The 26,275-nt window shown below is 47.2% G+C and overlaps 1 protein-coding gene across 1 annotated transcript in view; it reads right to left on the bottom strand.

The window, feature by feature from the left end:
* The window catches only part of SMAD1 (SMAD family member 1), a 68,774-nt gene that overhangs the window by 9,642 nt on the left and 32,857 nt on the right, over nucleotides 1–26,275 (bottom strand). The window contains exons 3-5 of the mRNA XM_037497515.2: nucleotides 8,229–8,486; nucleotides 5,244–5,360; nucleotides 1,810–2,031 (exon numbers count right to left, since the gene is read on the bottom strand). Of these exons, the coding sequence (XP_037353412.1) occupies nucleotides 1,810–2,031; nucleotides 5,244–5,360; nucleotides 8,229–8,486 (597 nt within the window). The remainder of the gene's footprint in view (nucleotides 1–1,809; nucleotides 2,032–5,243; nucleotides 5,361–8,228; nucleotides 8,487–26,275) is intronic.

Raw genomic sequence — 26,275 nt, forward strand, 5'->3', positions numbered from 1 at the left:
ATACTAGCGTGTGAAGTTCCCAGTAATAGGGATATTACCTTACACAGCCACAGGATCTTAGCGCTGCCAATACCCCTGTTTTGAAAGTTCCTGTTACTCTACTTTGCTTTTAAGAAGACCTGTATTAGTACCTGTTTTCACTAACAGAAAACACCTGCAGAGGATTTTTACAACGAATGGAGAAAAGTGCAGTGGTATCAGCGTTTGCTCTGAGCAGAGGGCTCAGGGGTAGCAGGCACTGTGGGTGAAGAGGGTGACCCCATCAAGCCCCTCCCCGGGAACCATTTCTTATAGCTGTGTATTTATCTTATTCCTGCTTTTATTCTACATTAGTGTGATTTTAGGTTTTATGTGTCAATTGGTACAACTGCTGTTAGCAGTGTGTAATGAAAAGTGTACACAAGACCACGTTATTTCTGCATCTCAACTGTTTCTTCCTTGGAGCTGCCCTTTTACTTCCCTGCTTGGTGGTCTAGGATCTGGGTGTGGTCTCTCTCCAGTTTTATTCCAGCAATGACTCCCTTGCTGGGTGAAGCCCCCATGAACGGCTGAGCCATTTGCTCCTCCTGCTGCACCTGTTCCATGCAGGTGATGTACTTCTTCCTGCACACCTGGGCCACTCTGCCACGTCCTGCTCTTTGTCATGTTCTCGAACAACCTCAAGGCTACCATTCTTCCCGATGGGTATGAGCTGGGCATTATACTTTTGTCTCAGCTCTTTGGAAAGAGGGGGTGACGTGGTGTCCCTATGGATGGGGGAAGGTGCACTGGGAGGCCTCTGACGGTTCTAGCTCCTGTCAGATGTCACAAAGGGACTGAACTTCATTTTGGCCACTGGTGCGTCAGAGATGATTGCAAAAGGGAAGAGCAATTACTTAATTATTTTCATGCTCAAATTTCCCCAGAGTTGGCAGGTGGAAGCCTTTCCAAGTTGGCTCCCATGATGTGCCTCCAATATTTTCATAAGCATTTCTTTAATTTCTGACTTAGCAAAGTCCCACTTTGGAATCAGGCCTTGCCCCAAGGAGCCCAGGTTCCTCTCAGTGAGAAATGATGTGAGAGATGATAATCTGAGTGCTAAATGTGCTTCTTGCTGCTGGGTATCTTTGCCTTTGAGCCTTTCAGCAGATAGATCTATGTGCACGTACAGACACACGAACACACGCACAGGCGCACACACACGCTTGAGATGTATAAATGTGCATATACACTATGTATAATCAAGTCATGATTCCACATTGATACCCCGAGGGCTTACCTGTTGCCCACTCCATGCATGCTTGCCTCCTCCCCCGCAGTGGAGCCCCAGCAGGCCCCCACCACCATTCACACATATAGCCACATTTGCCTAATCTTATAATACATCTAAAAGTTTCTTAACTACATCACTCATACTGCCACTAGATAAGTCTATTAAAAAGAGTTCAGGATTTACTCTGGATTGTTTCTTCCCTCCAGTGAGTTATGATACTTATTTGAACTACTCTAGGTTTATTTATTTTAATTTGCTTTTAGTTTTAGGTGTAAGTTATTGTTTACAGCTATTTTCTTCTGCAGCACACCTAAGACAGAATAGCATTCCCAAACAGCAAATTCTAGTTCAGCTAATTGATAACCATTATGATGAGGTGGTAACCTGCAGTGATCACTGAACAGAAAGCAAAGAACTTTTTGATGACACAAAGTGGAAAATTACTAACACCCGGCACCAGGTGGAAATTATCTGGTGTTTGCTATGCTGGTTTGCTAGGGAAAGAGAACAAGGACACAGGAGACAAACATTCAAAAGAGGCTAAAGTGGAAACTCACCTTTTCCGATATGCCGCCTTGTGTTTTCAATAGTGGAATTCCGGTTAACGTTGGAGAGCAGCCCAAGGCAGAAACGGTTCTTGTTGTTGGAAGGATCAGTGAAACCATCCACCAGCACACTCGTAGAGGAGGCTTGGAATGCTTCGCCCACACGATTGTTGAGCTCATAGTAGACAATGGAGCACCAGTGTTTTGGTTCTTCATAAGCAACCGCCTGAACATCTGGGAGAAAGAAAAGCTTATAGTCAACCATGGTCACTACCTTGGGCTCTCAAAAACTGAAACTGTGCTGTAAATTTGGCTCAGAACCATGGAATGAAGAAACAGCAAAGCGACTGCTATTATAATGGACGTAGTTTCTCTAAGAGGTGTAGAGCAGGTACTGCTGACCAAGTACAACACTCTCCTTTCATTCGGAAATCATTTCCGCAGGGTACTAGCAGATAACCCAAATGCCAGCAAGCAAGGTCCCACCACATCTGCTGGGCTTTCACACTGTGCTATCTGCTCCGTGATAAGCCCAAGTGGAACCACCCCGCCATAGACCCTGGCTCACCATCTAAAGAAACACAACAAGTGCCAAATGGGAAAAAAAATAAGTGGGAAGAGAACAAGAGAGGTTAGGAAATTTGCCAAAGGTGCTGGCATGGAAAGGAGTGACTTTCAACAAAGCCTATACTTTCCCAAGCAATGGAAATCAGTTTCTAATGATCGATGAGAAGTTACTTTACTTCACATCAAATTGCTAATAACTATCATAGCTCCAACTGTGCTGCAGTCCTCAGACGTGGGGAGAAATCTTGCCAGCTGGCCATTCTTGCAGAATGAATCATATCTCTCTCATCCAGATTTCATGCTAACTTCCTTCTATTTGCTTTATGTCATGTAGAGCAGGTGTGTTTTGTCTCTCCATTCCCAGAATGGGCCAACAATGGAAATTACCCAACTCCACTGACAGGATGCAGCTTGTTAAGTCAAATCTCTTAAGACTAACAAATCTCCAAACAGAACATGCTTCTAAACATTTGCAACTAAAAGCTTTCAAAGATAAGTTCCTTCTGTAGATGCCACTGGGTGAGAGATCCCAGGAGTGGATATATGCTCACAAGCCAATACGTAATGACTGGAGGTGCATGCAGTCTTGAGTGCATAGTTAGTAGGGAAAAAAAGGAAAGAGAGTAACCCCCCCCCCCAAAAAAAAAAAAACCCACTAGGAGTATGACCTGTAACGTTGCAGGGATAAGTCTCTCAACCACCACAGAAGTGCTTTACTTTAGATTTTGGTAAAGAAAACAAGGAAAAGGACCATTTTAAAAATCCACTCATATATTAGTTGCTTTATATATTTCAGCAAATAGGGCAAGAAAAATCATACGCTATTGTCCCTTTTTACCAACCAACTCTCCAAGGTCAATCTGCTGTATTTCAAGGAGCAAACTTTTAGTGATTTGCAAGTGCCAAAACGAAGCTGCAACATCATCGATAGAAGGCTTTTAACAGCTACCAGGATTGTTCAAAACACTATTTGTGGAGTTGAGAGGTTGACCAGTTTTTCCTGTAAAAGGCCAGGGGGGTTTTGTGGGTTCTCTGGTCTCTACTGCAATTATTCAGCTGAGCCCAATTAGTGAAAAAGAAGCTACAGAGGCTATGTAAGGAATGACCCAGCTGGGTTCTGATAAAGCTTTATTTACAAAAACAAGGTGAACTGGTCTGTGGCTCTGGTCTGTTGACCTCTGCTTCAGGAGGATCAACACAGGTAAGTCAACAGAAAGGTCAACATTCCTTTCTCATGAAAATATGAAATGACTGTAAACTTACTCCAATGGGGAGCATTTTTTAAGGTATGTAAAGGAAAAATGTTAAAACAATTTGAAGGTCTATTTCTTTCTTTTCTTTTTTAAAGATTTATTTATTTATGCATATAAGAGCTGGGGTATAGGCCAGAGGTGCGGGGGGTGAGAGGATTCACCAGAGACAGAGTGGGGAACAGAACAGGCAGACTGACCGAAATACACTGCTGAGGGGAGCAAGCGGGCAAGTCAGGCGAGGTCTGCTGTGCCATGTGGGTTGCTCCCTGGCTGGCCGGGGAGCGAACTTGTACTGCAGAGGCTGTGGATAGCTTCATAGGTTGTGCCCTAACCCCTTGCATCACCAGGGAGGCCCTGAAGGTCTATTTCTTGAGCTAAGACATTTTTGGGCCGAACAACAGCTATAGAGTCATAGTGCTTTAACTGTGTCGTCCTGCTGGGTGGTCCCTTCTCTCCTGCTCTCCCATTCCCAAACACAAGTCCCTGATGTGTGAGATTGGAGTTCTTTTCCCCAACTAAATTCTTGACTTATTGGCTCATAATATGTTGAGAGAATGTTCTAGAAATGATCAAGAACCAAAAAACACAGGGTCAATAAGAAGGATACAACATATTTTTATGGACGAAGCAGGTGACGGTTCAATTTATTACAATGCTCATGTAAGAAAGGTTCGCAAGAGTTCACCAGCACATTTTAAGAACTTAAAAAATATAAGGGACTTGCCCCACGTCGGAGTTATCTCCAATTTCAATGTAAAAAAAAAAATGATCAAATGAAATAATACCTACTGAGCAACCCAATGGATTACTCCAACTTGCATAAGATTTATACAAACAGAATTATCCATGTCAGGAGCTGAGGGCAAAGAGCTCTCCTCCAGGAGAGGTGATTTAGAAATAGTTTTGTTCAACAGTGAGGCTTCCTATCGACAGTCTCTGCTCACTTAAGCCAACTCAATAAGCCACTGCAGACCTGGATGGATGACAGATCCTGCCCCACTGTGGGGCATGACACAGTGCTGAGAAGAGAGCCGCCCTCCACTAGAGAGGGAAAGAAGTGTTCAGTCCTGCTTTAAGTCCCTCTGGGTGAGCAGAGGAAAAACGTGCCTCTTGATCACAAGCCTAGAAACAAACAGTAGGAAAGAAAGAAAGAAATGCCACCCGTTTGTTCCAGTTGCAGCTATATGTGGATGAGAAAGCTGGAAAACAGACAGCTCATGACTAATTACCCTAATGACAAAAGAGCCTTTTGGAAAGCCTCAATTGTACACACTTGCAATGTTGGAAATCACCAGTGAAAACTCTCCTTCAGCATTATTATCCTCACTGTTTCTCAATACTCCTCTGTCCTTCTCACTCAAAGATATTCTCCTCACCAAGTCAAACTTACCAAGTCCTGAAGCTCTAAAGAGATGCCTGTACAATTACACTAAGGTCTATACCAGTTGAATCAGTATGTTTTTTTTTCCTATAAAAGACCTATTTATTATCCAAAAAATTTGATCAAGCTCCTCTTACTGTATTCTTTCTCACACAGCTATCATTTTAAAGGATTTGTGAGAGAAAGTAACATTTCAGCAGATAAAATTTAGACTCTGGAAAGGGAGCTGCAGCAGCTCATCTCACCTCCTCTGTTGATTTCTGAGGGCAGTGAAGGTGCCATCATATTTGTGTCCATTGGCTGAGAGCCGTCCTGGGTCATGGAATCTTCAGGGGGCAGGTAAGCAGGTGGGGGCGTATCGGCTACACAGTAATAAAAAAAAAATATTTTTCATCCTTAACAAGTACATCTAAAAAACATATATTCTCTTCTGAGCTGAAATTCTTAAGGGATTAAGTTGCCATTTCAACACCCCCAACCCCCAACCCTACCCCATCAGAGGACTGGAGGCCCCAGACACTGGATTTTTGATGTTGAATTTCTGAAAATTACTACCATTTCACAACCTCACACCATTTTAGTGAAGAATCAGCGGGGAGAAAGCATCAGATGCAAGTTCCGGAAGTGTCTGCCTGTCTGGGATGGTGCCATTTTAAACAGTCTCAGCACTTAAACATACTTTCATGTAATGCACCTTGAGAGCACCTCGCATTTCATAGTTTCCCTGGCAGATGGATCACTTCTGGAAGCCACCACAGGCTTCTTCAAAACACACAACTAAACATCGAGCTTCAGGGTCTCTTGCGTTAAACCGATGAGCTCCCGGGAATTTGCCACCTGCATTTCATTACAACCAACCTGCTGACCTGAACGGGCCACTTCCATGACTTCAAGCAACCTGTCAGCACTGCCTCCTCCCCACCCACCTATAATTGCTAGTTTGAAAATCCCTAATGAGAGCTGCTTATCATGGCTATCTCCTATTTCAGGATTCACATGTATGTTTCTTCTGGAAAGCACACAGCCAGCTGGCCGACAAGAAGTCAACAATAATGATTTTAGAAACAAAGACACCTGCAAAAGCCTCACGTTGTCTTAAATAAAGGGTTTCCCATGACAATCCTTTGGGGTCAAAAAAACAAGCTCCTCACTGGCTCTCGTGAGCCCACGGAACACACAGGCCAGAACAGGGACCGAGTGAAACCACAGGGCACCGCGGGCAACTTGGAGAAGCAACAGCCGAACAGAGCAGCAAATGCTGCTCCTGCGGCTTCTCGGCTGACCCCAGCACCGTCACCCTCCAGCTGCGACTGGAGCACAGACACAGGTGGCCGTGGGAGCCTGGGTGGGTGCTTTTTCGTCCCTTTCCAGCTCCTTTTAACTCCGCAGCTTGCCTGCAGCCATGATGCTGGCGCTGCTATACGCTTCTAGCAGATAGAAGTGAGGGCCTTTTCTGACACCAAATCCCACGCATTTCGGCAAACAAGCCAGTGAGAATTCCCCGGGCGCCTGGGCATGAGCACCCACAAGGGGGACAGCAGGCCACTGGTGGTCCGAGACCACCCATTCCCACATGCGCCTCCTGCACCCCTTGCAATGCTCTCTGCTCCCCATTTCTTACTTGGCCTGTGCCTTCACCTAAAGTGTAAAAACAAGCAAGCGTCTTCATTTGCTCACTCTTGGCCACCCCTGCCGAGGTTTGCTGCTGCTCGGAAGCTGCTCACCCGTCTCACCACCAGCCTATTCATCGAACCCTGCGGGTCTACAGGGGTGTGGCATGGTGGATGGGGAGTGGGCAGTCATGGACCATGAATACCAGTTTAATTTTTATTTTTTTTTTTATTTTTTTATTTTTTAAATTTTTTTTTTTCAATAGAGGCATGTTTTATTTTATTTATTTATTTGTTTGTTTGTTTGTTTTGTTTATACATGCACTGGGTACAGTCAGAAGCACGGGAGGGTGAGAGAATTCACCAGAGCCAGAGCGGGGAGCAGAGCAGGCAGAAGGACCGAAGTACACTGCTGAGGGGAGCAGCGGGCGGCAGGAGAAGTCTGCCGCCATGTGGGACCCTCCTCCGGTGGCCGGGGAGCAGCTGGGGATCGAACCGGAGCTGCAGAGGCCGCGGGCAGCTTCGCAACCCAGCGCTCAACCACTGCGCCACCGGGGAGGCCCACCAGTTTAATTTTTAAAGCAAACTATCATCTACTCTCATCTGAAACAGTTTTTAGATTGAAAAACAAGCCAAGCAGTGCCAGTGAACAGGCTAAAATAAAAGCCAGCAGCAGCAGGGGTACATCATTTTTCAAGTGTTGAGGACACACCAGCACTGCCATTGAATTCAAATTTACTTAAAAACATCTCAAGCAGCCCCATGAACATGGTGGCCAGGCATTTTCCCTTCTTGAAATGTTAATAGCTGTCAAGTACATCTTTGTTTAGAGTATCCTCCTTGAGGTCTACTGGCAAGAAATACGGAACAGATCATTTTTTTTAGTTGCTTGCTTATTAACCCATAATCTGAAAAATAACCATGTCCTATATCACTAATTTTGATAATTAATTACACCATCAGTTAAATCTAAATAAGAAAGATTATTGTTTTTTTTTTTCTTTTTTGTATTTACGTGGTTAAAGGAGCAGACCATTTCCAGTACCTGGGTTGTAACTCCTTTGGTAGAGTCTATGTTTCTTGGAATTACATCACCACTTAAATGAATTTAATTAAGGAGAGGGGTGCGCTCCCTCAGGAACTACCACTTCTGAGGTTGCTCATGCTATTCTTCTCTTTCTCTTTTATCAAGAGCAAAGGCTGTAACAAATACGCCACCCTCAGAAAGGCAGTTGTTTCGAAACCTTTCAAAATAAAACATACTCAAACACCTGTGCTGGGTTCAGCTTACCTTCACCCAAAGTCCCACCCGGGGTTCTAGAGCACACTGCCACCCACGAGAGCTGCAAAGTCCCTCCTTGCCAGTCACAGAGAGTCCTCACTTAGCATCTTTGATAGGTTTTTAGAAACTACAATTTTAAGTGAAAAGACATGTAACAGAAGCAAGTCCACAAACACCACCATTTTAGTCAGGTGGGCTGGGATTTTTTTCCTCATCAAAGTTACAATGAAATGACACTGCACGAGATGATATGATCCGAGGACCCAGTGTGTACCCAGCTCCTCCTGAGCCCCGAGATAACATCCGAACACAGAACATCACGGAACAAGCCAACCTACCTGGCATCTGAAAAGGGCTTCCTGGGTCCGAGCTGGTGGGAGAATGAGGGTAGGTACTGCTGCTGCCCCCAGGAGAGTTTGGGTAACTGCTGTTGGGAGAATGAGGAAATGGATGGCTGTTGGGTTGCTGGAAAGAATCGGGAAAAGTGGCGTTGAGTGGCATGTGAGGCTCGTTCTGTCCTAGGTTACGGAACTGAGCTAAGAGGCTATGCTGAGGGTTATATTCACTGTGTCTTGGAACCAGCACTGGAGGAAGAACTGGAAAAAAAGAAAGAAAAACAAGAGACAACAATGAGAAAGATGACACATCTGCAATAACATCACAATGAAGTTGAACATAATCTGTAAGCAACAACAAACTATCAGGGCCCTGCCTGCAGCCAACTCTAAAGCACCTTTCAAATGCAATCCAAGCCATTTTTACTCATGAGCAAATGCAGAAATAAGTCCAGCTTCTGTAGAAGCCTTGATGATTTATGCCAAAGACCTGTGGCATTGACAAACTGCTCAAGGTAAGTTTGCAAAATACCTTCTTTGAGTGTAAAAAATGTTAAGATTTCCCCATTCTTAATTTTTCTTTTGCTAAAATCCAAAGTGCCATTAAGAACATGTATCAATATTGACAATTTCACCACAGAGCCATGGATGGTTAAGATTTTACATGTAAGAGTTAACAATATTTATGCGTGAGATGAGTCATTCACAACTCTTTTAAATGGACACATTAACTTACTTTAAACTGAAAGCATAGTGAGTGGGTACAAACAGTAAGCAGTGTAAAATCCAAATTCCAAGGACATTAGGGCAGCTCATTAGACAAAGCAGGATGTTTACGGCATGGACTTCATGTCATGTCCTAGTTGTCATGCAAACATCTTCCCTCTAAGAATCCTAATGTATTTATCCACTTCTCAGTAATTCTGATCATGGGCTAACATGCTAAGGAAGAAACACTGTAACTACAATGGTCACACCTGGGAAGGGCAGGCTAACAGTCCCAACCAGTTAGAACCTAGCTTCCTGCCAGGTTGCCAGATGGCTCCTCCCTAATAGAAAGGCCTTTGGCTTCCCAATGGCTCTTGTGGGCTTGGCTACAAAGAGAAAAACAGACCATTTGTGAACTGCATGGAAGGAGACAGGAGGAGATCAAAATCTATTAGATTGTTGGAAAAGGCATGATGCATTTTTGCTTGAAAAAATACATCATGACTTTTCCGACAACCCAATATTACTGCTGTTGAAAGTTGGCTCAAAATAAATTTTCCCTAAGAATTATTTAGCAGCATTAGGAATTAAGTAGATTTTTGAGGGCATTCCAGTGAATCCATAACTTTTATCATTTCTAGAAGAAAAGTGTTCTTAACTCTTGGATGATCATTTATTCATGTCATGTCTGAAAATTGATTTTTTAAAATAAAAAGTTTTAGACAGTATTAAAACTTCTTACATGCTGTATTTTAAATTTCCACATAAACCTGTAGTGGTACCAGCTTCTGAATTCCCTACCTGGTATCCCTTAGAAGCAGATCTTTTTAGGATAACAGATGTGTATTTTTAGCACCGCGATGGGGTCTGCAGAAACATTACCTGTCATACCACAATCAACAAACAAACTGTGCCTGTGTACTGAGGTACTGTAAAGGAGTGTCTGCAGGTAAGTTTCTAGAAGTGGAAACACTGGATGAAGACATAATTTTGTCCTTGTCTAGTACGCCTTCCACGGTGGCACCATTTTGCATTTGTCACCTGCAATGCATGAACGTGACCGCCCCATAACCTCCAGAGCAGACTACTCTGTCAAACTTTTGAGTTGACACTCCGATGAGAAATGGCATTTTGATTTCAATTAATTTTTTATGGTAAAAGCTGATCATTATTTCTGTGTGTGTGAACCGTCTTACTCGCGCCTTTTGCCCATTTTTGGTCTTGGTATTTTTTATTAAAAATACATTTATTTAGAGCTATCAACGCAGGACAAATGTTGAACATTTTATCACAACCTTTGATTTGTTTTTTGACTTTGTTGATATGCAAAATTTAATGTCTTATTTCTTGGTAGTCAATTTTATCAACACTTTCTTCAATTGCTTTTGTCATAGAGCTTCTTCCACACCCAGACTGTAAGGAAGAATTGAGCCACACATTCTTCCCTGGCATATAAAATTCCACATTTTATTTAGATCTCCAGTCTACTTGGAGTTGTTTTATTTGCAGTATGAGGAATAGATGTACTTTAGCTTTTTCCAAACTGTTAGCCAGTTGCCCCAACATGGTCTTTGAAAAAGCCCATCTTTGTCCCGGAGATTGGCGATACCTCTTTCTCATAAAGTTCCCTTTATGTTGGGGTCTAGTTTTACACATGCCATTCCACTCGATTCTGGTCTGTGCCCCAGCCCCCCAATTTGAGTTTCAGAGGCTTCAATGCATGTTTTAACTTCTGAAAGGACTAGTCTCCTCTACACTTGTTTTAAAAATAACCTAGAATGAACTCAAATTCAGAGAATCCAACTTAGATAAATCATTTTTTTTAATACCATAGATGATTGCCTTATCATACAATTATTGGTGAAATTATGTGCTTCCAATGTATCTTCTGAGACCCCATCACTTTGTCCAGATCCCTGCTCCACTGGGGGTTGGGTTATCTTCCCAGCTTGCCCTCACCCAGCTGCCCTGAGCTTCCATCTGCAAGCTGCATCCTCTGTGCCTTGGCTCACTTGGCCACAGTTCCAAGGCCACAAGTCACCCTTTTACCGTGTCTTGGTCTTTCAATCCACTCCCAGTAAAGATGAATCCTCATTTCTTTGCGTCCCCCACTATGGCTTAAATAGGCTTGCATCATGGTTTCTGACCTCACCCCAGCTGTCACTCCAGCTTCTTAAAGGAAGAACAGGGTTTTCTTCTGTTTCATCCACTGGCTGGCTCAGAGGAGATTCTTAATAAACTTTTTTTTTTTTTTCAATTAATAAAGGTTGGTGAACTCTGTTGCTGTTCCAGGACTGTTATGTACTGTATTATTAATACAGACAGGTTATTCTCAAAGCATAGTCCCCAGACTCCCTGCATCTGCATTAACAAGATACTTATTTAAAAAGGCAGATTCTTGAATCTCATGCTGGACATGGTAAAGCAGAACCACTGGGGGTTAGTGATACAGCCTGGGCGAGGGGCTGGGCACACGCTGGCACCAGGGCTGTGGCTGCTCACCTGCATCTTGCATGGAAACAAGCCCCAGAGCCCCTGGAAAAGCAGTTTCCACCGGTGCCAGGAGTTGCTGCCTGTGGGCAGCCCCACCCCCAGAGCTGGCCCCAGAAGCTGCTTGCCAGCAGTGCAAGCGGCAGGGCGTGGTGGGCATTTTACTGCTGACCATTCAGGGCCCCACTGGACTCAGGCTGCAGAGGACTGTAGTGGTTCCTCTACCACGCTGCCCCAGGCAGGCAGCCTATTGTTCAGGGGTGCAGGCAGGGGTGTGGGGCTCCACTGGGCCAGCTCCAGTGCTGTGCTCCCTCCAGCTTCAGGCAGTAGAGAAGCCTGTGGATTGGGTGCCTGGATCCTGGAATGGCCCGAGCAGGTACAAGCTATGAGCTGATGGATGAACGGTCCAATCAGCCATATGATTGAAAACGGCCCAATCAGACCTGTAGGTGGGGGACCAGAAAGAGGATATAAGACAGGAGCTGGCTTGGGATAAACTTGGATGTGCCGTGTGCCTGAAGCGCGCCCTGCCCCTGACATCTGAAGAAAAGAAAGAAGCAAAAGAGCTTCGCAGAGGCTGGGGGCTGCTGCCCTCAGCCCTGCCTCTGACTTGGCCTGGAAAGAGCGCCCAGGCCCTGGGCCAGTGTCTCACAGAGCTGCGCTGATGCTGGTGTTTCTGACACCAAGTCTTAGTGACAGGTGGTGACTGGCACTACTGGCAAGTGCTGCCTGGCACTGTTGATGGGTGACCAGCACTGTATCCGGGTCATTTTTGAGAGCTGTTAAGCGCTCCTGCTCATCAGGCACCACCTCCCAGTGTCACCGCCTTGGTGCTGTCTGGCCTAGTGTCTGGTGCTGTCCATACCGACCTTCACACTGTGGATGGGCAGTGGCATCACCTCAGGAGCCCCACCTGTGAGCACCTCCAGCAACAGCGAGTTGGACCCTGGCCTGCTGCTTGGTGGCTGCCATGGGCTCCAGGCCTTCATTGACAGGACAGCCCTATCTTGGATGAGGGCCTTTTGTTTAGGACTGCTGAACTCTTGTGGATACTACCTGGGGTAAAGCTAGTCGGCCATTTGTGCCTTAAATTCTTTGTTTCCCCCCATTAAATATATTCTATTGTTGTTGTTCCCTGAGCCTGAGTGGTCCTGCAACGGTGCATGTGGGTGAGAACCACAGTGACCTGTCCTCTGTTGGCTATTGTCCTTTCGATGCTGTACCTCCCCCATAGCCCCTTCCTGGCTGTTTCAGAATGAGCTGTGGACTTGCACTTCAATGTCCTCACTGAAAGGTCCATGCAGGAGGCCTGAATGCAGGAGCCAACCAGAAAGCCCACCTGGGGGGCAGGAATGCGGATACCTGCCTGGAGGATTCAGGCAATGAGCCTCCCCCCTCCCCCTACGAGTCTCCTCTCAGACAAAGAACCTCTACCTGCCCTACAAACTTTTCCTGCCCTACGAGCCCAACTTCCCACCTGACCTCTCCTCGCCCTATAAAACCCTGCTTCCCCCTAACAACGTGTGCGACTGCACTGTCCCCCGCCTTGGGTCTGTGAGGTCCGCCCGGGGCACAATAAACTTTCCCTCCCTTTGAGAAATTTAGCCTGGCTCTCCTTGTCTTTACCGCGCCGAACCTTTCATCTTGGTGCCGCAAACCCGGGAAGGCTGTGTCCCCTGGCGCCGGGGCCGCCTTCTCGTCCCTGGGACCTCTCCTCTCCATTGCAGACGCCTCACACCCACCACCGGCCTTAATCCTTGGGGTAAGTCACTGCCTGACCCTCCTTCCTGGGAGGCCCTCGCCTCTGGCTCTTCGGCTCCTCTCCTGACCCCCGTACCTTGGTTGGCTGTTCCGTAAACCGTGGGCCCACGTCAGCCGACTCCCGTACACCTAGACCCTGGATCTGGGGACGCCCTTCCAGACTAGGTGCCCGAATCCTGGGCGCAACCGAGCGGTGGAGATGTCCCCCTCACTTGTCTGCCTGTGTTCCGAAGGCCAGGACCGAATCGGGGGACGCCACGATTCGGGGCCTGCGCCCCCGACGGCCAGTTCAGGTTCGTGGGACGCTGCGTCCTGACTCTGTGCTCTCCTTTCCCGTTGGGAAAGGAGCCGACTTAGTCATGGGGTCTGCAAATTCCAAGCCAAATTCCGGCCACTCCACTGGGAAGCCTTCTCTCAAACCTCGGTCTGTTGTGACTAAGGCCACATAACGCCCTAAGCGTCTCGTCTAACGCCCTAACCGTCTCGCCTTTTACTGCAACACTGCATGGCCTCAGTATCAATTGGACAATGGCTCCCACTGGCCCAAACATGGCACTTTTGACTTCTCGGTCCTTACAGACCTAAACAATTCTGTCACGGCAATGGAACATGGTCAGAGATCCTTAGGGCCAGGCTGTCTTTCTCTTGCGCTCCGCCCCTTCCCTCCCTCCTGAAAACCTGCTGTACTTTCTAAGTCTCGGGACTCCTCTCACTCCTCTTCTGCATTCTCTGATCCTCTAAATTCTCAGTCTTCACCTCCTCCAGCTCCCCAATCCAGCCCCTCCCCCCCTTTCTTTTCACCTCCTAGCTGCCACACCCTCTCCCTGCTGATCCTCTTCTCCCTCCCCTCAGGGAAGTGGGTGGGAACTGAAGGAAGAGTTAGAGCCATGTTCCTTTCTCTGTCTGATCTCTCCCAACTTGTAAAGCGTATTGGCTCTTTCACAAACTATCCCACTGCCTACACCTAAAAAAAAAAAAAAATTTCATTATCGTATCCAAGCCTATGACCATACATGTCATAATTATATGTTATCTTCTCTTCCACCCTGACCTCTGACCTGTCCCCTAGCTGGTCTCCAACCGGCAGCGCCTAAACCTATAAACTTTCATAAGCTCAAAAAATTACCCAGTCTTCCTCAAAAAACCCTCCTGACTTCCAAAGGCTGAGGATGGTCCTCAAACCCCTATCCAGGATCTGCTGAAAATGGCCTTTACAGTATTTAACAACTGGGAGGAACAGGACAGGGCAGAGAGGGAACTCTGCAGTTGCCAGAAGGCTGAGCTTCAAGCTCAGGCCCCAGTAGCTGCCTTGAGACCGCCAGGCCCTGCTCCTCCAACGACCGCAGCGCCTGCTGCCCGACAGAGGACGACAATGGGCCCCATACGCCCCAACCAACCGACTGCCGCCGAAGCCTGCTTCAAATGTGGCCAAGAACACTGGTCCAGACAATGCCCCAACCCCGCCCTCCGCCAGGACCGTGCCTCATCTGCAACAGCCAGGGTCACTGGAAAAGTGACTGTCCCTCCACACCTGGCTGTGGTGGGCCAGTCCTTCCAGCCCCTGCAACTCTTGCCACCGGCGGTCTTGGGTTTGGTGGCTGAGGACTGAAGAGGCCCGGACTCATCAACTCCTATAACCTTCGAGGAGCCCAGGGTGATGGTCAAGGTAGCAGGTGAGTCCATCTCCTTTCTGGTTGACACGGGGGCTGCCTTCTCTGTCCTCCCCTCCTATTCCGGTCAAGTTTCTCCTTCTCAGGCCTCAGTTACGGGTGTTGACGGCCTTCCTTCTCGGCTCAGGACCACTGGTCCGCTCTTTCCTAGTCATGCCTTCTTGCCCCACACCACTCCTGGGTTGCGACCTCCTGACCAAACTCAGGGCTACTCTCTCATGGTTCCAACACCCTAGCGCTGCTCTCATCCTCCCACGACTCCAAACATCTCCTAATCCTTCTCAGGACTCCCCGCTGTCTCCTTCCACTGTCAACCCCATGTTCTGGAATATCTCTATCCTGATTGTTGCCACCCATCGTACCCCAGTCCTCATTCGCCTTAAGGATCCCTCTTCTTTTCCCTCTCACCCCAGTTTCCAATTTCCCTCATACACCGTCAGGGTCTCAAACCCATAGGCCAACGACTCCTGGGAAAGGGACTCCTTACTCCTATCAACTCGCCCTGTAATACTCCCATTCTCTCCATTAAAAAAGCCTGATGGTTCTTATCCCTTAGTTCCAGACCTTCGCCTCATTAACGAAGTGGTGGTGCCTAGCCATCCTGTAGTGCCAAACCCCTACACCCTTCTATTTCATATACCGTCTCCTACCACACACTTCTCTGTACTTCACCTCAAAGGTATTTTTTTTACCATCCCTCTGGATCCTCAATGTTACTTACTATTCGCTTTTACTTGGGAAAATCCGGACACACACCTCCCAGCAACTGGCCTGGACAGTCCTGCCTTAGGGTTCCCGGGACAGCCCTCATGTGCTTGGTCAGGCATGAGCCAGTGATCTCTCGTCATGTCATCCTCCACCCCGCACTCTCCTCCAGTGTGTTGCTGACTCCTCCTCTGTCGTCCTGCTCTGCCACTGTCAGCAACACACTGCACAACTCCTCAGCCTCCTGTGCTCCAAAGGATACTGCCTCCCCATCCAAAGCTCAACTTTCAGTTCCCATAGTCATCTATCTGGGTCTTCCACTAACTCCTTCCTCCAAACAGCTGACGGTGGACCACAAACAGGCCATCCGGGACCTTCCCTCCCCTGAATCGGCAAAACAAATCCTTTCTTTCCTAGGTTTGGTTGGATTCTTCTGACACTGTATCCCTAATTTTGCTTCCTTAGCCAAGCCACTGTATGATACAGCAAAAGCCTCCCTGAAGGACCTCTCCAATCCCCCGGAGAGTCCGCAGGGTCACACATATCCTTCTTCAGGCACCTGTCCTTACCCTTCCTGATCCAGAAAAGCCTTTGCTCCTGTTCACAGACGAACGTTGGGGCACTGCGGCAGGCGGCCTTTCCCAGCCTCTCGGACCAGCCCTGCATCCTATCCCTTATCTCTCCAAGCAGATGGATCCCACCATTAGAAGCTGGCAACCCTGCCTTAGAGCCCTGGCGGCGACAGCTCTACTCACCCGGGAATCCCTCAAACTTACTCTGGAAAGACCCACCCAAGTATATTCCCCGCACCGCTCGCTCTCCACTCTTACTCCTTCTGCAACAGGGTGGTCCCCAGGAAAGGGGGAGGTTCCCTGCCCCACCCAAGGGAGGGTGGAGCTGAGCAGGAAGAAAAAAGAAGCTGCAGAAGAGACTGAGGAAGGAAGCAGGATGGAGCCAGGAGACCTGGAGGAGGCGCATGGAGCCTAGAGACACGTAAAGAAACTGCGCTTGTCTTTTGGTCGTGGACGGGGTGACACAGATGTGGGTGAGACCCGTGGGGAGGTGACAATGGCAGCTTTTATCTTGATGTTGATTTTGCTCTTTTCCTTCCGGGCTTGTCTGGTTGTTTCTGACCCTTTTCTGTGGGTCCCCACTGGAAGATGCTTTAGACCTGGGGCAGGCTTTGGGGCCTTGCTCTGGGCCATTCCCATATGGATGGACTTTTACCCACGAGGGGATGGGTAACTTTGGGTGCTTCATTTAGAAACTAGACTCTTTGCCTCTCCTGTATTGTTTCCTAGTTTTATTAAAGTTCCTTCCCATTGAAGTCTCCTATGTTTTGTGTTGATGCGGCGGATGGCAGAACCCATTTAGAATAGGCAGGTTTGCGGGGTTTGGGCTGTCCCTCTCCCTGCCCTGTAACACTTCCTGCTTACAAAATTTCCATGTATTTTTTATCGAAAACCCTCTAGTGAGTCTCACTCAGTCTAATTCTCTCAACCCAGCCACTCTCCTGCCTGTCTCTGGTCCCCTTTCTGCCGCCCATTTCTGTCCTGAAATCCTGGAAGATACGCAAACTCTCCTTTGTCAGATGCCTCCTGTGCTTGTAGACTGGCAGCTCTTGTGAAGATGCGCACGTTCAGCAGAGGGCCAACTAGGCCACTGTTACCATCGATCAGGTAATCGACACAGGAAAACTGCCCGGAAAAACCACCTCCCAAAAGACAAAACTCATAGCACTTAACCAGGGACCTTACCCTCAGCAAACATAAGAAAGTCAAGGGCCTCCCCGGTGGCGCAGCGGTTGAGCGCTGGGTTGCGAAGCTGCCTGCAGCCTCTGCTGTGCCGGTTCGATCCCCGGCTGCTCCCCGGCCACCGGAGGAGGGTCCCACATGGCACGCAGACCTCTCCTGCCGCCCGCTGCTCCCCTCAGCAGTGTACTTCGGTCCTTCTGCCTGCTCTGCTCCCCGCTCTGGCTCTGGTGAATTCTCTCACCCTCCAGTGCTTCTGACTGTACCCAGTGCTTGTATAAACAAAACAAACAAACAAATAAATAAATAAAAGCATGCCTCTATTAAAAAAAAAAAAAAAAGTAAGTCAACATCTATATAAATTCAAAATATGCCTTCCTTATTGCTCACAGTCATGCTGCGATTTAGCAGAAAAGGGGGTTCCTTTCCGCCAAGGGGTCCCCCATCATGAACGCTAAACTTATCCTTAAGCTTTTAATAGCCTTGCAGCTTCCAACTGAAGTCGCCATTATCCACTGAAAGGACACCAACTGACAATTCTTACATTACCACAGGAAATAACAAGGCGGATGCAAGGGCTTTTGCTCTCACAACTGACTCTGCTGCAGACCCTTCCCCTATTCACTATCAGTCCCCTCCATCACTCCGACTTAGGAGCCTAATGAGCGCCAATTCCTGAGTCTTCTTCCACCCCTCCTTGAGTGCAAAAGTCTAACAAATATGTTCCCGTCGTCAAACCTATGCTTGCATGTCACCTCAAAGGGGAGTTCGCCTACCCTCTTTTGCAGCTCACCAACTGCGTGGACACCTACCCGGACAGGATTGACCTCTCCCTACTCAGCCAACTGCTCCGGGAACACACAGACCGGTACTTACCCAGTCCTGCATCGGATCTCGACCTCCTCAACCAACCTTCCCTACCACTATATCCAGGAGACCAAGTCCTGCTCAAATCGCTTCAGCCAAAGCCACTGCAGCCTCGGTGGACCAGCCCACACACGGTTATTCTCACCACGCCTACAGCGGTAACACTTCTGGGACACCCCTCCTGGCACCATCTATCACGGGTCAAACGTGCCCCTGAAGACACACAGTATGTATGTCGTAACCTGGGTCCTACTAGGATGTGCATTTCTTGTCAAAATCTCCCCTAGCTCAGTGTCCTGGGTATGGAAATTCAAAGTTATGGAGACCTTTGTCTCAGGATCCACTGAGACCACTCACTAGGTGGGTACTGCGGATTGCCCACAGGCCGGATGCACAGCACCCATCACTCTCACCCTAACTCTTTCATCGATTACTAACCCTATAAACACCTTGTTTTGTTTCTTTACCATCAAACCTTAGATCACTGCAAAAATACCTATAGAGAATATGGGGGGTGCCCTTACCAGTCATGCACAGTGCACCTTCCAGACAAAGGCCAAATGTTCTCTCTGGTCCGTCAACGTTGGGTACAGGGAGTCCAAGCCGCAGTGTGCACTGGCTGGCATTCCTATCCAGTGGCAACACTGTCCATCTCAAGGGAATATGTCCCGACACAAAATGCCACAGTCCAAGTCTCCCAGGACATCCTCCATTCAGAACAAATCCTATAAAATTAGCTAACATCATCAGAAAAGACCGAGACACCCTCAACCTGGATTCATATAATCCAAAACGCTATAACCTTCCTAAATGACTTTTTTGAGACTAACACCTCCTCTTGTTTCCTCTGTGCTTCCCTTCAGAGGCCTCTACTGGTGGCAGTTCCAATTAATCTCAACGGATGCTGCTTGCCAGACTCCCCAACTCTCAGTCCCCCACTATCAAACTGATGCCCTTGTCAGCTTTCATTCCTGTGCTTCTAACATTTCAGTTACTTCTGTGCTCCGAACAACAGCAAAGGGAAACTTTTTCTGGTGCAATGGCTCTCTCTCTCAGTGTATTAATTCTGCTACTCCAGGCCCACGTATCCAAGTCCTCGTGGTCCCACAGTTAACTCTGTACAGACGGTCTGAGCTAGGTTAGTTATTCTCACCACATCTGACTAAGCGGGCAGCCTTTCTTCCAATCATGGTTGGAATTAGCCTGGCATCATCGATAGCAGCTGCAAGTATGGCAGGTGGGGCCCTGGGACACAGCCTGATTACTGCCCAGGAATTTCATGAAAGAATGGATACCTCCTTAGGAAAAACCTGTGTGTCTTTAGCATCATTACAAAGACAGCTCACCTCCCTGGCACAGGTCACTCTCCAAAACCGGCGGGCTCTGGACTTGTTAACAGCTAATAAAGGGGGTACCTGCTTGTTTCTCAGGAAATAATGTTACTATATCAACAAATCGGGCATTGTAGAACAAAATGTAGAAGCCTTAATAAAAATACCCAAAGACATGGAATGGAAAACCGGGGACTCCAACTCTCCGCTGACATGGGTTCAAAATCCTATAGTGTCATGGCTCCTCCCAATCTTGGGGCCAATACTAATTATAACCTTATTTTTTCTTTTCGTTCCTTGCCGCCTAAAATTCATACAGGCTCGCATTCGGGAAATGTCTCCTACCACCTGTAACCAACTTCTTCTCCACCCATATTCTCACATCCCTGCAGAAGACCCTCATAACCAGGCCTGAGTCACCCCCTTGATCTTCGCCCCTTTTCAGCAGGAAATAGCCAAATAAAGAACCCTCGCCCCTTTTCCTATCAACAAAAGGCTGGTATGAAGGGTCCATGCAGGAGGCCTGAATGCAGGAGCCAACCAGGAAGCCCACCTGGGGGGCAGGAATGCGGATACCTGCCTGGAGGATTCAGGCAATGAGCCTCCCCCCTCCCCCTACGAGTCTCGTCTCAGACAAAGAACCTCTACCTGCCCTACAAACTTTTCCCGCTGTAAGAGCCCAACTACCCACCTGACCTCTCCTCGCCCTATAAAACCCTGCTTCCCCCTAACAACGTGCGCGACTCCACTGACCCCCGCCTTGGGTCTGTGAGGTCCGCCCGGGGCGCAATAAACTTTCCCTCCCTTTGAGAAATTTAGCCTGGCTCTCCTTTTCTTTACCGCGCCGAACCTTTCACTCACCTTAAGTCAAATTTCTTTCATCCCTTTCATCTCTAAAACTCCACAGTGTCAGTTCTGATTCAAGTTAGCAGGAAACAGAAAAGGCCATCAAGTTTGACAGGGAAATGCATGGAAGTATCTGATATTCTGGGTCAGGAGGTATGGAGCCAAAACAAGCTGAAGACCAGGGCATCCCCAACACTGGCTGGATGGACCTAGGCAACAAGCCTGTGCCTGTTCCTGGATAATGAAGCAAGCCCCACCCCCACCTCAGCTCTGAGGTGCACACAGCAGACTCCCCAATGCTGGCTCCCTCCCCTCCCATATCTTCTCATCTATCCTTACCCTGGTTTCCTTTCCTTTGCTAAATATTTATGTGCTTAACAACCGTAGGAGGAAGGTGCTGTGTTATTAGAACTGTTTGGAAGAGGTGGAACAGCTCCAGGGTGCGAGCTAAAAATATCAAGAGGAAAACGCAAATCCTTCATAAGGCACATGTGAGGCACAATTTCACTGAGATGTTTTCAGCGTAGACATCAAAGCTGGATGCCCTGCTCCATGATTTACTAGCCAACGAACGAGGGCAATTTACGAACCTCCCTTCTTACTAATACAATTGCGTAACAGTACTACTGTCCAGTGTTTTAATTCAGCATTTACACAGGGCTGACGATGGCCACATGCTTATAGCAAATATTAACTCATTTGATCCTATAACCCTGACCGTTACCTCCACTTGGTAAAGTGGATATTGAGGTACACACATTAAGTAACTTGCCTAAAGAAAGATAAAGCCGACAAGCAGTGAACTTGGGATGCAAACTCTGGCTGGCTGGCTCCAGGGGGGAAGCTCTTACCCACAGGGCTAGGGGCTGTCTGGGGATGCACAGGTTAGTGTGAGCAAGTTCCTGGGCTCTGGAAAGTGAGGGTGACTCACTGACACATAGCGCAGTGGGGCCCGCATGTCTAATCTCCATCAGACACTATTGATATGTAAATGAGCGTCCCCAGGTGTCCACCAGGCTGCCTGGCTTAATTTGTAATTGCAGCTGAATGTAATTAGTTCTCATTCTGAGTTCAAGTTTGATTCCGCTAAACATATTCCACAAAACAGACACTTGTTATCTAATGATGAAGATTACTGACCAAAGGGAAATAAACACAAATAAAGCCCCAGAACCACTCCAAGCACAGGTGTGGCCTCCCTCAATCTACCATTATCAGTCAAACTCACGCAGCTGGTGCACACATGGCCCAGTCACGTGTTCTACTGCACACTTTGGATTGACTGGGTGGGGAGTGCCTGCTCTGGGAAGCTGCAGGGGTGTGGGGCTAGAGGTCACTTCTGCTCTCTGGTACAAGGTGTGTGCAGACGACTTACTCAAGCCACACGTGTCTAGGCAACCCCGTCGGCCCTCAGCCCTATGGTTGTCAGGATTAAACCCTATGGTTGTCAGGATTACACGGGATGCCTGGCACAGAGGAAGCATGAAAACAGTTATTTTACTTTTTATTGTTATTATCATCACTTATCATTCGTGTTCCTGGAGATTTGTTGAGTGAAAACTTACATCACAAATTTCACTTTTCCTCTAAGGATGCGCCCCGAAGTTACAGTCCTTACTTCACTGCTTCGGCCACATTATGTTTCAACAAACTCTCGGATTATGAGAACACGAAGGTGATCACTGAGGGGCTGGGGTGTGGAAACTGGGTGAAGGGTTCCACTGTCCAGTGGAGGGTAGAAACCAGACAGATGTCAAATTATAACACCAGAAGCCTGAAACCGACATCATTTTATAAGCCCATTATACTTCAATAAAAATTTAAAAACTGAAATAAGGAAACTGAGGAAAGAAGATGCACTAGGGCATGAGGTCTTGCCACGAGCATGTTTAACCCCACAACCCTGGCAAGTGGAGATCATCACTCCCCGTTTCGCAGGATAAACATCTCCAAGAGGACAAGTACTTGTCACTGAGACCCGCCCAGGGCCAGACTTTTAGAGCAGAGGTTTTCACCTGAGATTCTCACCCAGTGTATTTCAATCTCACTACCAGAGAGAGAGGCATAAGTATCTCTGTTACACATGTCCCGAGTTTCCTAAAGAATTCCACCTCCACCGTGAGGAACTCCCCCGCCCCCCGGGATTATCACTGAGGGTTTTCCTCAGTGGTTGATAATTCAATTCTGTCCATTATTTGTGTTGATCAAACAGGCTCTTGCCCTGCGTCCCTGGGACAGGATCCCTTCAATATTCTTTTTTTTTTTTTTTTAATGACTAGCTTTAAAATTACCTGTTTTTCCTATTTAAAAGCAGAAGGTTCTATGTTTCAAAAGCATTTGCCTACAACTGTTTTACTCATCTTAATCATCTGTGCAGCACGTCACCATACCCTGGATAAACTGGTTTGAGGTTCAGAGGAAGAGACTGTCAGAGAAAATGCTGCTGAGTCTGCTTCAGAGCTAGCCAACCAGCTACGATCGTCCAAGGAGTCACAGGAACAGGAAAACCCCACGGGGTGATCCCACTCTGCTGTCACACAGACACTTATTTTTAGTTCAGAAAAATTGTATATAAAAATTGTATAAAAACCAAAGACTGTCCCTTTGCCCTTTGATGACTGAAGTGCTCAGCCCAGGAAGGAGGCAGGTGGTCAGTGAAGGTGTGTGTGAGGACAGCATCCAGGCCGCTCCTCAGAGAAGAGGCTTTCTCTGTGGGAAAGAGCGAAGACCAGCACAGCAATCTCGGGAGCAGCTGCTAGAACTGAGGTCAGACTAGGTCTATGAGGTTTGCCAAGACCCACGGGGATCTGAAGAGACGGGAACCCCACCCCCCACCCCCACAAGAGCACACCCCATGTTGTAAACCAACAGTCACCTCAATAAAAAAGTTAAAAAAACCAAAATGTGTTGCTCTCTCCATGTACTACGTGAAATACATCGAGTGCACAGGTGCAATACCTGACAGTAAAATGAACTGAGATTGACTTGTATAAAACAAGACCCAGAGCATAAAATGACCACTTGAATGTTTTACCATTTAAGGAAAACAATTGTTGGCTGAAATCTCTTCATTTAAACATAATCGGTTTGCAGAGACATCGTTTGTCAGAGAAGTGACAGTTTCTTCTAGTCACCTTGCAGAGGTTGCTGAAGCAGTTCTGTGACCAGCAGGTCTGCGATGGCCAGTTCCGGCCAGGCGCCCGTGCTGAAGGCCTCAGAAGTGGAGAAATCCATCCTCCGTTATTCGTGGAGGACACTGGTCATTAGGAGAGTGGAGTGGGCGAATGGCTGGTTAATTGCTCATCTCCCCCAGATGGGAAGAGGCGTGCTAGACAGGAGAGACCAGCCCAGACTACACACAAGGGACCCCAGTCTGCAGTCTTTTATCCCAACACCAGCACTAAAAGTCACTCTAGTTCCCAGGCAAGCTGGCAAACGAACAAAATTTGCAATTTTTAGCTTCACCATTCTTCAGGCTATCTGGGACCTTTAACACAGTGCTACAGAGATGCTCAGTGCCAGGAATCAGCCTGCGCTCCCTACAGAAGCCAACCTTCCCTTCCACGCCTCTCACTTCTGCAAGTGTCCATTGAGAACACAGGGGGCCCCAACATGGACCCATCGCATCACCTGTGGCTACCCCACTCACCCCGACTCCCACCAAGCATTCCCAAGCCTGCAAGAAATCACTGGCTGAGGCGGCTCCACACATGGGCACAAGCCAAAAGCACAACTCACAGGTCTCAATGTTCTTTCACCCACAGCCAGTCTCAGGAGTATTAGCCAGGCCTTTCCTTTTTGTTTAAAATACTTCCATGCCATTGTAATCAGCATACACCCTGCTCTCATGTATTAGGACATTTTTCTTGAAATAATGCAACATTTATCTTAGTCTTTCCAAATGATAATATTACATGAAAATGGCTTTTTGAACAGTTTTTCAGTGGATGCGACCCTTATCCTACTTTTTTCACTAGAACGCCACACTTTGATGGTCTTCAAAACTGCCCTTTTCCGGCAGCCATTTTTTGGTGTGTTTTGTTTTTAATAGCTGCGAGCTGGCTATAAAGTAGCAGTGGGGGATGGAAAAGCGCCCAGCGCTAGAAGAATCAGGAAGAGCTGAAAATTATCTTTTCTTGCCAGTTACTGCGGCATAGACTGAAGAATGAATGGTGGACAGTGGTCAGGAAAGCAGAAGCACAAAAGACATTTCCTGTCATCTACAGAGAACACAAAATCTCAAATTGGAGTGGATAAGGCAACAGAGAAACTCTGCAGAGAAACAAACCACACAGCAATAGCCTAGATGCCTGCTTCACTTTATGTCCTTAATGTACTTTTACAATTCGTGTAAAAGTAACACGTAGTAACTGCTAAAACTTTCCATATGTTCCTCCATTAACAAATAACACAAAACCAATGTCTTAAATAAAGCATCAGTCACTCAGAAAAAAAAAACAAAACAAAACAACAAAACATCAGAATAATAAACTTAACCTCATGCTTGTATTTAAGAGTGTGAATCCAGTAAAAGATGCGGGTATAAAATCCTATTTGTGATTATATTACTTCATCTGTTCTCTAAGTAATACAGTAGCCCCCCCTGATCTGCAGTTCCACTTGCCGTGGTTTCAGTTAACATGGTCAGCCAAAACCCCAGGAAGAGGAAGAGACTTTGAGCTTTGAGGGAGACCACCATACACTTAACTTTTACGATAACATATTCTTGTTAATTGTTTCATTTTAAGTTGTCATTAGTCTCTTAGTATGTATAATCTGTAAACTTCATCATAGTTATATATACGAAAAAGCCTAGCATATATAGGATTCCGTACTGTCTGTGTCCTCAGGCATCCACTGGGGGTACTGGAACACATCCCCCAAGGAAACTAGGAGCGAGGTCAGGAGAGAAACTACTGTGCTATAGATGACAATGATGAAATTATCAAACATGAACTAAATGCCACTGATAATACCTTGGAGAGAAGTTCACCATGTATACTCCTTGTTCACCTGGCTACAGGTAAGCTTGAAGAGAAGCAGAGACACCAAGTGCTTGTTCAAGTAGCACTTCCACGTGGACACACAACTGGAGGCCTGCGCACTGCAGCAGGGACACTGTCCTCGCCCCAAGGAAAGCTCCCCAGGACGCCTCTGCCCTGACCTCCCAAACCACCCTGCAGGCCAGAGGCTGTGGCTTGTACTTCCAGCTTTTAAGGAATTTTTTCTTCCTCTCCATGTCATACACATTTCTCTCCCACCTCAGAACTATCAGAGAACCACCCAGACCAAGACCACACACACACACAGTGACTACACACAGCGGTGTGTCTGTGTCATGGTAACTCATAAGCAACATGTGCTAACATCCCCAAGGTCTTGACCTTCCACTCATGTGTTTTCCCTGGTCTGCATTACTAATGATGCTTTCTACATGATGTCTTCTTATAAATGGATTTAAATCCCTCGTACAATAAAATATACACATCATACACATCTATATCTGTACCAGCACACAATGGCCAGATGTGTTGAAGGAGGGATTTTTGTGACCACTCTTGGGGGTGTGTCAGCTGCAGGCCCGCCCCGCAATCTGAGGGTTGTACACGCACCACACTTGTTTGGACAGAGTCAGATGCAGATGAACATAGGCCTGATGCTAAATTTTAGGCTCAACGTGTCTGGGTTAAAGGGATGCCCACATATATTAGAACATGATCTGCTGGCTGAGTCTGCGAGGGTGTCTCTGGAGGAGACCAGCATTTGAGTTGGCAGACTAAACAACCCTCCCCAAGGGAGGGGACATCATCCAAACAGTTCAGCCCCCCAGTCAAATACAAAGGCAGAGAGAGGGAGGGCGAATCTGATGTTTTCTGTGTGAACAGAGGGTTTCATCTTCTCCTTGGATGCACGGGTGCTCC

The sequence above is a fragment of the Talpa occidentalis genome, unplaced genomic scaffold (genome assembly GCF_014898055.3).
Source record: "Talpa occidentalis isolate TD23 unplaced genomic scaffold, MPIMG_talOcc4v2.1 talOcc4.8, whole genome shotgun sequence".
NCBI lineage: Eukaryota > Metazoa > Chordata > Mammalia > Eulipotyphla > Talpidae > Talpa > Talpa occidentalis.